At 43.9% G+C, this 12505-nt stretch overlaps 1 protein-coding gene across 2 annotated transcripts; it reads right to left on the bottom strand.

Moving 5' to 3' along the window:
• Window positions 1-311: 311 nt before the first annotated feature.
• On the bottom strand, window positions 312-4699 carry spp1 (secreted phosphoprotein 1). 2 transcript variants are annotated; one of them, XM_021602864.3, is made up of 7 exons: window positions 4412-4699; window positions 2920-3033; window positions 2348-2410; window positions 2145-2198; window positions 1679-1780; window positions 1162-1467; window positions 312-1049 (listed from the first exon to the last, which is right to left on the bottom strand). In XM_021602864.3, the coding sequence occupies exons 2-7, from the start codon at window positions 3016-3018 to the stop codon at window positions 609-611; spliced, it is 1065 nt and encodes a 354-aa protein (XP_021458539.2). In that variant the 5' UTR covers window positions 3019-3033; window positions 4412-4699; the 3' UTR covers window positions 312-608. The 2 variants fall into 2 exon arrangements, with proteins under 2 accessions (XP_021458539.2, XP_090090947.1); XM_090234821.1 differs by lacking the exon at window positions 1679-1780 and having other exon boundaries at window positions 4412-4546.
• Window positions 4700-12505: the final 7806 nt, after the last annotated feature.

The following is a 12505-nucleotide window of genomic DNA, read 5'->3' as shown; positions in this document are numbered from 1 at the left end:
CTGAGGCAACAGCTCATTAGATGAGACATTCGGGTAAGGAATGAGACGTTGACTGTGACAGGGCCTTTTGTTCATATTTCAGCTCAGAATGAACTGAAGGATGGTGTGTGATGGAGTGTGGTTTAGGAGGGCCCTCATGTCATAAAGAATACTGTGTGTCTAGTCTCTTTCTCTGGTGAACACAACTGTGAATGCTGAGTCTGTAATTTAGCTCGTAATGTATGAGTCTCTGCATAGTACTATACACAGAGATCAATGGCTCAGTAGATACAACAAAGTATACAAATGTGAAATAACAGACCCACCATGCGTTTTATGAAAAAAAGGAAATTATTTAGAAACGATACATTATACATACAGTAAAAATGGGACAAACAACATGTAGTGTAAATAATTGTGCAATTGAAAAAATTTACTGTTCTGTATGTCCTGATGTGTTGGCTAGTATTGCTCTAATCAGGTATTGATGTACTGTATTAGACCTTAAGGGCCGTCTGTTTGTTATTCTCTCTGTTCTGACCTCCTAATGTAAGGTCATAGAGCACCGTCCTGGTCCTGGTAGCATTCTTCACTGTCGACAGCAGCAGGATGAGAGAGACAGGCCTTTACTAGGCAACTATGACAACGGGAGCGTCGGTATCTATGGTAGCCTCTGTGGCCGCCTCCTCAGCCGAGTTGCTGTCACTCTCCTGGCTCTCGTCGCTGTCTGCCGCCCCGGGCGTGGCTGTAGCCTCCTCACTGCTGTTGCTGCTGTCAGTCTCATCACTGGCGCTAGTGCTCTCGCTGGTGCCGTCGCTGCTAGCGCTACTGGTGCTCTCACTAGTCACATCACTGGCGCTAGCGCTGGCACTCTCTGCCTCTTCCTCCTCCAGGCTCTCAGCTCCTTGGCTCTCGGGGCTCTCAGAGGGACCGGTGTCCTGGCTGGCTTCATCGACGTGCGCTTGGCGCAGGCTGGGCTCCTCGGCTGTCCCGCTGGAGACATCCAAACCCTGGCTCTCCACCTCGGGGGTGCTGGTGTCCTCTTCCATCAAATCATGCACCTGCAGGGCCTAGAGAGAGGTGATGGAAGGATGTTTAGAGACAATTCTTACAACTAAATGGAAGGAAATAATGCCTGTGCGTTTTAGCTGGAAAATTCTAACAGAGGAGAGACAAATGTACCTTGAACACGGTCAGCGTCTTCTCAATCTCGTTTCCGAGCCCGGTGTCATAGACGGACACCTTCTTGCCAGCATACATGCCCTCGTCCATCTTTCCATAATATTTGTATGGGGAGGGTCCCTTCTCGATGTTGTTGGTATCTACATAGATGGACTTCTTGTAGTCACCGGGGTAGCCCATGCTGTCCCCGCGTCCGTCGTCGTAGATGGGGGCCTCGGTGGGAGCCAGGGTGGGCTCAACATTGGGCTCCGCGGTGGGAGGGGCAGCGGTGGTGTCTGCCTCCCCGGACTCTGACTCCTCTGTGTCCTGAAAACACATCACAACATCACCTTCATAAGATGTGAAGTTAAAATAAGAGCTTAGTGAACGCTCCTGTCTGTCAAGGTTACCTAGACGTCTTCCTTGAACTATAAACTACAGTCTGTGTGGTCCTTTAGACTTACTGGAGCCGTAACTACACGTGACAATGTGACTCAATATATCCTACATATGAATAGTTTTATACTTGGTGTATTACATCACTGTCTGTGCTGCCTGTGCTGTCCTTGCTTTCGTCACTGTCTGCACTGTCTGTCGATGATGTGCTGTCCACTGTTGGGTCTGATGTAGGATCAGCTCCCTGGATAATAGAAAAACAGGACCCATCAGCATGTCATCAACAAGTACAGATAGAGACAACTATATCAGGTGTAAGAGGGATTTAGCATCTTATGCTACATTATAAACTGGGTGGTTCAAACCCTGAATGCTGATTGGCTGACAGCTGTGGTATATCAGACCGTATACCATGGGTATGACAAAACATTTATTTTTACTGCTCTAATTACGTTGGTAACCAGGTTATAATAGCAATAAGGCACCTCGGGTTTGTGGTATACGGCCAATATACCACGGCTAAGGGCTGTGTCCATGGTATATTGGCCATATACCACACCTCCTCGGGCCTTATTGCTTAATTATGGTACAACAGAATGATGTTTTACTTCTGTTTCATCTTCGTCGGAGCTCTCGTCTGATGCTGTACCAGCACCCACATTCTACAAGAAAACCGCAGCATTAAAAAGAGTTCAATAACAACTGTCATATTTATTGCAGTTTTCCCTATAGGACAAATGTATACATTTCAATCCACATACAGATTATAAAGTAATGTACCCTGAAATAAGGTGAACATGCTCTTTCTTACCTGTACAGATGCAACCTGGGTGAGATCTACTAGGGCTTTCCGAAGCACCGGAGCTGGTTTAACCTGCCAACATGAATATTCATTTATTTATTCACAATTTTTACCCCCTTTTTCTCCCCAATTTCTCCCCTGTCTCATCGCTGCAACTCTCCAACGGGCTTGGGAGAGGCGAAGGTCGAGCCATGCGTCCTCCGAAACATAACCCGCCAAACCGCGCTTCTTAACACCCGTCCGCTTAACCCAGAAGCCAGCTGCACCAACTGACCACCGAAGTCAGCCTGCAGGTGTCCGGCCTTCCACAAGGAGTCGCTAGTGTGTGATGAGCCAAGTAAAGCACCCCCCCTGCCAAACCCCTAATCCGGATGAAGCTGGGCCAATTGTGCACGGTCCCTATGGGATTCCCAGTTATGACACAGGCTGGGATTGAACCCGGGTCTGTAGAGACACCTTAGACCGCTGCACCACTCGGGAGGCCCATGAACATACATTTAAGTTGATACCAAGCACACGTCTGTCTGTCCGTTCGCATTGTCTGTCAACGTATATTGTTCTCATATGAGAGGAACACTCACCACTTCCTCTGAGCTCTCTGAACTGCTGCTGGATGAGCGTTTCACCGGGCGACAGAGGACCGTTGCAAAGAGCAGGGCGAAAACTATTGCAGCCTTCATTGTCACAATGTGTATCTGAAACGAGAGAGAATCCAGCAAAATTATGTGAACTGAAGATACAGACTGTGTTGAAAGCTGTATGTTAGCTACATTTAACTCCCTTTTAAACTGAAAATGTGATCCATTCTTTTCAATTACAGCAGAAATGCCTGGATGGGAGGCAGTTAGACTGCAAATTGCCTGTGAAGTCCTGCTTTGTAATGGTTAAACCATTAAATACTTGATTAGTATACAGGGAGAATTAACCATGGGCCATGATGAGTCTCCACCATGGCTAAGTGGAGGAACTCTGGCGGAAGTGCACTCATTTTAAAGTCAGTCCCTAACCGTTGGCAGACAACGTGGGCTTCGCTCCCAGCTAATGACATCCAGCCTAGCCTAGCTATCCTACCCCCATGCGTCTCCCTTGTTTTCCAGCTGAGCTACTCTCAGCTAGAACAACATTACATCAAGTAGGCAGTGTTTTAGCTATACCTATAATGATCTCTGCATAGTGTATAATTCCCTAAGTTAAAAGTGGAAGTCTGGAAGACCACAGTCGGTCCAGGGAGGCGGGGAACATGATGAACGCCCCTCAGCTTTATTTTGGAAGCCAACTCTACTTTGTCATTTGATCTTTGGGTTCCAGAATGAAGAGCCCTTAAATTTGTGGTGTTGACAGATGGAAGTGTGACGGAGGCGAGAGATACTACTAGGGATGCCCAGAGGATGTTGTGTGTAGATGAGATCTGACTTCAGAAGTAACTAATCCAGCCTTTCACTTTTGCTGTTATTATTATTTGTTCTCACAGCAGCACTTAAATGCTGTGGTTTAGTCTTGGAACATAGGAGTCAACTAGTTGACAATAAATTAGCTGTGGGTTTGAGAGCTGAGCCCAGAGCTTCCTCTTCCTGCTGTCACGTTCATCATTCCAACACTATAAAACCTAGTTTATGATTGAGCTGACTCTATCTATCAGGTTACCAGAAATATTTACTATCACAACAGATCACCAAGCTCTCTTTCCTGGTGAATTATGAATTTGCCACTAACCATAATGCATTTATTCTCATTTACATAAAAAGCCCCAAATGTACAAAGCATTTAGGCATTGAAAGGGTATTATTTTACTATCTAAGTGCTGAAATTAACTAGCTTTTTCAATCTTTGCACAAAATGTAATAACATTCCCCACGATTTTCTTTGAGCTTTTTACGGGAGAGGATTATGCATGTAGACGGGCTAAACTTTAATTTCTTAATGTGCACAAAGCACATGCATGACATGTCAATGTCAGAATGTACTCCGCCATAGTTACATTGTCTATGTGATACCTCCTTCAGTTTCCAAAAAGAATCAATAACATCTGTGCACCTGAGCACCAATATCAGTGATAAGCCATGTTGTTTTTACCTGGATTTGTTCGTCAGAGAATCCACAGGATAGCACTACACTAGTCAGTCAGGATGAGTGGAGAGCTGCTCACTATTCTCTTGGATGCCAGAGGAGGAACAGCACAGTTCAGTTTGGATGTGGATGGGATGCTGCTGAACGGAGGCTGCTGGTTGGCTTATAAACCCAGCTGCCTCCAGCTCCAGCCAATGGAAGCAGGGCTTGTGCCTTGTGATGTCATGAGGTTTACCACTTCTGTCCCACCTATCCTCTCCCACTCTTCCTGTGGTTAGTGTGGCCACTCAATGCAAACATTCACCAATCGACAAGGCAGAGGAAGGAAAAAAAACACATATCCTGTATTGTTACAGAAATAAACTGAGGACACAAGCCCTGTGAAATGGAGATCAAATACATGACAGTGCTTACAGTCACATGACGTTAGAAAACACTAAATGTTGAGATACTGGCTTTATTACTAGTTAAGGATGTTTCAGCATCTGAACCAGGGTTGAAGTACAAAAACTTTCATGTGGGTCTGTAAGGTAATACACACTAACATCACTTCGTCCTTAAGCCACAGTCAAAGAAGAGCCAAAGTCAAAGTGGAGGTGGAAGTGTTAAGTGAATCAATACATTCATGTATATTTAACAGTGTAGAGAGAGGACATATTCTCCCATCTCCATTGGCCTCAATGCAAGACATCATTAGCCAGCATTAACATCACAATTCTACACCCCAATCAGCATGTTTCTTGGGAAGATAAGTTTGGACTCATTTTGACCCTCAGTCTTCTTTTTACTGGGTGACTCTGCGACTCAGTGCCATTATCTGTGAAGCTAGACTATCACTACTGGTATACCCATTTTAATCTGATAAATGAAAGGTTGTAAAGAAAATAATATATACTGAACAAAAATATAAACACAACATGCAACAATTTCAAAGATTTTACTGAGTTAAAGTTCATATAAGGAAATCAGTCAACTGAAATAAATTCATGAGGCCCTAATCTATAGATTTCACATGATTGGGCAGGGGCGTAGCCGTGGGGAGCCAGGCCCACCCACTGGGGAGCCAGGCCCACCCACTGGGGAGCCAGGCCCACCCACTGGGGAGCCAGGCCCACCCACTGGGGAGCCAGGCCCACCCACTGGGGAGCCAGGCCCAGCCACTGGGGAGCCAGGCCCACCCACTGGGGAGCCAGGCACAGCCACTGGGGAGCCAGGCCCACCCACTGGGGAGCCAGGCCCAGCCACTGGGGAGCCAGGCCCACCCACTGGGGAGCCAGGCCCACCCACTGGGGAGCCAGGCCCAGCCAATCAGAATTTGTTTTTCCCCACAAAAGGGCTTTATTACAGACAGAAATAATCCTCAGCACACCCTCAGACAATCCCGCAGGTGAAGAAGCCGGATGTGCAGGTCTGGTGGACAGTCCTGCAGTCAGCATGCCAATTGTACGCTCCCTCAAACCTTGAGACATCTTTTGCATTGTGTTGTGTGACAAACCTGCACATTTTAGAGTGGCTTTTTATTGTCCCCCAGCACAAGGTGCACATGTGTAATGATCATACTGTTTAATCAGCTTCTTGATATGCCACACCTGTCAGGTAGATGGATTATCTTGGCAAAGGAGAAATGCTCACTAACCGGGATGTAAACAAATTAGTGATCTTTTATTTCAGCTCATGAAACATGGAACCAACACTTTACATGTTGCTTTAGATTTTATAGAAAATATACATTGTATGGAGAGTGCAAGGATATGGAGTAATCCTTGTGCACATTGAGGAAGAGAACTTCCAGACACCCACAGTATGCATTCTCTGAATTCTAGAATATGATTACTTCTCATAAAAGTTAGAGAGCATTGAAATATGACCCACTAAAGTAGTAGGTATGAGACTAAGGTAGCACCCCTGACTGCTTTCTTTGTCAAACTATCTCTCCTAACCCTGCAATTAACTTGTCAGGATTCCTGTGTTAGTGTTTGACAGGTGTCTGACGTACTCGCTGGAGTATGCATTGCTACATGTTGAGTCTGCTTTAGTACTTTGAATGTAATCCATTATAGCTTGATTTCCTACGGTATGATCATAATAAAATAGCCTCCAGTGGCTTTGGTGTTCAGTGGAATGATTTAGGGTGTATTCGTGTATAACTGAATGTTGTAAAAAGGCAGACAACACACAACATCAGACATGTACAGTGAAACTCCCAGACAGATGTCTGGAAAGCGTGAGAGTGGACGCGTCAAGTTGAAACATGTTGCATTTGCTACGTTTTCATCTGGTTTGATGTCAAGTCACAACAGTTCCATCTTCTTCAGGTTGTGTCTGGAATTCTCACTGAGATATCTGATATTCCCGGGCTGTCAAATCAACCAGTGGTTCACCAGGAGCTGAACACCAAGACACCTCTAACACCACCCCAAGATGAGACACTTTCTCCCAGTCAATCATTACCCCAACACCTATAGTCTCTGGAGCGTGTACTTCAACGTTCGTATCAACAAACAATGCCATTCAAATGAAGTGATCCCAACCAACACCACAAATAATGACATGAACATTTTAGAACTTCCCCATTACGTGACACCCGAGGCCAATCATTATCTGATTTACTACACAGTATAGAAAAAGCTGTGTGTGTGTGTGTGTGAGTGTGAGAGAGAGAGAGAAAGAAAGAAAGAAAGAAAGAAAGAAAGAAAGAAAGAAAGAAAGAAAGAAAGAAAGTGTGTTTGGACCAGTCCCAGACCAGGCATGAAACACACCATTCATTATCAATGTGGATATCACATCACTGGATCACAGGACCCGTATTCTTGATATACTTTGCATTGTGGAAAGTCTGCAGTAGATTTAGGAGAACCACTTTTACGATCTCCATAGAGCATGTTGAGGACTTTACTGTAATCCTAGTCTGGTCAATGCAGAGCTGGCAGGTTTGGCTGCCTTAAAGCAAAGCTGAAATCAGGGAAAGTGAGCCATAATGCACAGCATTAGTTTATGAAGCTGAGGTCATTCGTTAAAGTGGAACCCGTGTTCAATGACATGCAGCAACGTCGTTAAATGCATCTTAGGCCCGGGCCATCCCGTTCTGTGGTCATTTAGTTTGGAAATATTCTTTAAAGTCATTGCAGATTGTGTAGTGTTTAACAGGAATATTTAATTAAGCCATCAATTTTTGTTATCGTAAAAAAATATACAAGAGTGTTAATAGTAAGCTGAGATCAGATGTGGTCTCTATCAGGCTGATTCACAGTGAGGAATTTCCTGCTGTTGACCCAAAGCCTGTAAATGTGGTATTATCTTAACTATCATACAGTGAAAGAACCAAGGGTCCGACTAGATTTGGATAGTCCAGATAGTATGTAGAGCATCTACAGATGGACTATCAAGAATCTGTTGATAAGCAACTGCTTGCTAAGGTTGGGGATAAGGTTTAGAATAAGGGTTAAGGTTAGCCTTAGGGCTACTGTAGGGTTAGGGTAAAGATTACGTTTAGGGTTAGGATAAGGGTTAAGGTTTGGGTTAGGATAATGACTAAGGTTAGGGTAAGTAAATTGAAAATGCTAGTCTGTAGATAGTCTGTAGAGCATCTACAGATGGACTATCCAAATAGAGTGCTACTGAACCTGGTACAGGCGGCCAAGTGGTGGATGAGAGTTGAATATCCACTATGACAAGAACTCTCCCAGACAACCCCATTTTCAATGCAGTCATTAACAGTGTGTGTGTGTTACTATTTTGTCAGCCTGTGTTAACCGCATAATGTCTTCATAATGTCTCCATAAACCCCCATAGGTTTATATAAGTGTTTGGGTGGTGGAATTTTCCCAAATTCATACATGTACAGTCAGTGTGACATGCTGAAAGACAGGAGATCACATTACTTGTAATGGGTGCGTGTTGGTGGCAGGGAAGTCAGGCGCAGGAGAACGAACTTGGAATAAACAAAATCGTTTAATAAAAGTTAATGAAACTCCAAAAACCAAAATACATAAAATAATCAAAGTGGGTACAAAACCTGTCGCACACCAACACATAACTTGCATAAACATACAATCAAACAATCACCGACAAGGACATGAGGGGAAACAGAGGGTTAAATACACAACATGTAATTGATGAGATTGGAACCAGGTGTGATGGAAGACAAGACAAAACCAATGGAAAATGAAAAATGGATCAGTGATGGCTAGAAGATCGGTGACGTCGACCGCTGAACACCGCTCGAACAAGGAGAGGGGCCGATTTCGGCGGAAGTCGTGACGTTACTTGACAAAACTTTCATATTACTGTAGTTGTGACGAACTAGTCTGTGGGACTGCACCAAGAGAAAGTCAATAAATCATCTATTTTATAAATGGTCAAAAATGTAACATACTGCTTCACTAAACTCAGCAAAAAAAGAAACATCCTCTCACTGTCAACTGCTTTAATTTTCAGCAAACTTAACATGTGTAAATATTTGTATGAACAGAACAAGATTCAACAACTGAGACATAAACTGGGCAAGTTCCATAGACATGTGACTAACAAAAATGGAATAATGTGTCCCTGAACAAAGGGGGGGTCAAAATCAAAAGTAACAGTCAGTATCTGGTGTGGCCACCAGCTGCATTAAATACTTCAGTGCATCTCTTCCTCATGGTCTGCACCAGATTTGCCAGTTCTTGCTGTGAGATGTTACCCCATTCTTCCACCAAGGCACCTGAAAGTTCCCGGACATTTCTGGGGGGAATGTCCCTAGCCCTCACCCTCCAATCCAACAGGTCCCAGACGTGCTCAATGGGATTGAGATCCGGGCTCTTTGCTGGCCATGTTAGGATACTGACATTCCTGTCTTGCAGGAAATCACACACAGAACGAGCAGTATGGCTGGTGGCAATGTCATGATGGAGAGTCATGTCAGGATGAGCCTACAGCAAGGGTACCACATGCGGGAGGAGGATGCCTTCCCTGTAACGCACAGCGTCGAGATTTCCTGCAATGATGACAAGCTCAGTCCGATGATGCTGTGACACACCGCCCCAGACCATGACTGACCCTCCACCTCCAAATCGATCCCGCTCCAGAGTACAGGCCTCGGTGTAATGATCATTCCTTCGACGATAAACACGAATCCGACCATCACCCCTGGTGAGACAAAACCGCGACTCGTCAGAGAAGAACACTTTTTGCCAGTCCTGTCTGGACCAACGACGGTGGGTTTCTGCCCATAGGCGACATTGTTGCCGGTCAGGTCTGGTGAGGACCTGCCTTACAACAGACCTACAAGCCCCCAGTCCAGCCTCTCTCAGCATATTGCAGACAGTGTGAGCACTGATGGAGGGATGGTGCTTTCCTGGTGTAACTCGGGCAGTTGTTGTTGCTAACCTGTACATGTCCCGCAGGTGTGATGTTCGGATGTACCGATCCTGTGCAGGTGTTGTTACACGTGGTCTGCCACTGCGAGGACGATCAGCTGTCCGTCCTGTCTCCCTTTAGCACTGTCTTAGGCATCTCACAGTACGGACATTGCAATTTATTGGCCACATCTGCAGTCCTCATGCCTCCTTGCATGCCTCCTTGATCGTTCACGCAGATGAGCAGGGACCCTGGGCATCTTTCTTTTGGTGTTTTTCAGTCAGTAGAAAGGCCTCTTTAGTGTCCTAAGTTTTCATAACTGTGACCTTAATTGCCTACCGTCTGTAAGTAGTTAATGTCTTAACGACTGTTCCACAGGTGCATGTTCATTAATTGTTTATGGTTCATTGAAGTATGGGAAACAGTGTTTAAACCCTTTACAATGAAAATCTGTGAAGTCATTTGGATTTTTACAAATTATCTTTGAAAGGCAGGGTCCTGAAAAAGGGACGTTTCTTTTAGTGCTGAGTTTATATGACAAAATCAAAAGCCCTACTCAAAATGAACAGAACATGGAGAAATAAACAGACGTGGACCATCTCTTTAGATTTCTACACTAAGTCCGTCCTCAGTTATTTTTTGCAAGTGGGAGAGTATGAATGAAGTCAAAGGCAATTTGTCTGAGATAGAGCTATTTGCCATAACCTAGACTAAAATATGTGGACACCTGCTCGACGAATATCCCATTCCAAAATCATGGGCATTAATATGGAGTTGGTCACCTCCTTGCTGCTATAACAGCCTCCACTCTTCTGGGAAGGCTTTCCACAAGAAGTTGGAACATTGATGCAGGAACATTGATGCAGGGACTTGCTTCTATTCAGCCACAAACAAGAGCGTTATTGAGGTCGGGCACTGATGTTGGGGGATTAGGCCTGGCTCGTAGTCAGCGTTCCAATTCATCCCAAAGGTGTTCGATGGGGTTGAGGTCAGGGCTCTGTGCCAAATCCACTCATTTGAAGGGGCGTCCACATACTTTTGCATATATAGTGTGTATCCCAAACCATTTCATGTCAAAGTATGTCTGGGGATAAAGAAGTTGAATGAAACAAGTATGAGCAGCATACCTGCTCTGTACTGATTCGAGGTCAAGCCCTGTCACATACATTGGCACATAACTGTTGTATAGCATATGCATTGTTCGGATTATTCTACAAAGTCAGTGTACAGTTATTTAAGTAAATAACCAGAGAAATATATTGTGCGGTATATGGGAATCCAGCTTTAAATGTTTGGTGTCCCTCTCAGATGTTGTCACAATGTAAAACACCCAATGGTTTTACTGTTGAAATATAAACCGAAAGCACAATAAGAATAATACAATTAATCATGTGGAAACCCTGTAAAAACAGAGGAGCCATGCTTCTTGCCTTGAGGAAACTATCTGGGCCAAGAACCGACACCACAAAACAAATACTTTCAGACATTTGTCTACATAAATGGTATTTTTATACTCGGAACAGGACATACAGCTACTGAAATGTACTTTGAAAAACAATACAATTAATGATTTTGTATTGGAGAAAAACAATAGAAATTGTGTTAATAGCCTAGACACCCTAGAACCTGAAAGTGTCTAGAATGTTGAATCTTGTTGTTCTTCGGCCTCTGCAAGGAAATCTGTAAATATTTTCATGAAAAAACAACAGCAAAAACTGGCTGAATCAATGTTGTTTCCAGGTCATTTCAACAACAAAAAATTCAACGTGGAATACTGATTGGATTTTAAAAAAATCATCAACCTAAGGGAATTTCGTCTTTTTTTCACCCAATTTTTAACCTTAATCCAATGACATGGTGAATTATTTAGTTGATTTCATGTTGAATTCACGTTAGTTGACAAATCCAACCAAATGTAAATCAAAACTAGATGTTGAACTGTAATCTCCTCCCAGTGCGAGGTCTGTTATTGTGAAGGTCACCAAAGTACTGTACTCGTCTGAAGTAGTCAATCTTAGGTCATTGTTTTCTCTGATCCCACATAGGTGCTGGTTGAGGTGTATGCAATATTCATGGTTTCCACCCCCAGTTTCCACAGTGACTGGACTGCCATTCTTCTTGTCTCTTATTTTACCTCTACAGCATGCTTCACTTCCTGGAACCCAGGACGTAATTCCATGGGTCCACTGATCAGCAGACAGACACGCCACCAACAGCCCACCTCACCAGACGATTGCTTGGATGTATTTGCGGACTTTATATATTCAATTAGAAAGACACTTATTTGACCTTCAACTGTCCGTGTTATTGTTACAGTAGTTGTATTGTCTCCTTTGTAGAGTGTTGATGGTTTACCGTACACCCAATCTTCTTCTTTATGTCCTAAACAGTATGCATCTTGTTCAGTAGATTCAGCAGAACACTACTTTTAACTAGAATTTAGGAGTGCAACAACTCTTAAGAATATTGTTGCCACCTTACCAGCAGAGAGAAATAAATCTCGCCCACTCTTTTACAGTACTAACCACCATGCAGTATGAAAATAGACTGCAATAGGACATTACATTTCCTGTCTGGGAGGGAGCTCAGGGTGGATCCCGAAAAATCTTGTTGAGACATTCTTGTTCTAATTGAAGTTGATGAATACGTTTGTAAAATTTGATTTGGGTGATGAATAAGTTTGTTCTCATGTCCACAATGGTTATGCTCAAGTGAGAAAAACACTTGTAATATGTTTAGTTTGGGCTGTTTCTCAGGCTATGG

This window comes from Oncorhynchus mykiss, chromosome 5 (assembly GCF_057628025.1).
Source record: "Oncorhynchus mykiss isolate SJ-2025 chromosome 5, ASM5762802v1, whole genome shotgun sequence".
Taxonomy (NCBI): Eukaryota; Metazoa; Chordata; class Actinopteri; order Salmoniformes; family Salmonidae; genus Oncorhynchus; species Oncorhynchus mykiss.
The sequence above is the reverse complement of the archived record's forward strand: the minus strand, read 5'-3'. Positions and strand labels throughout refer to the sequence as shown.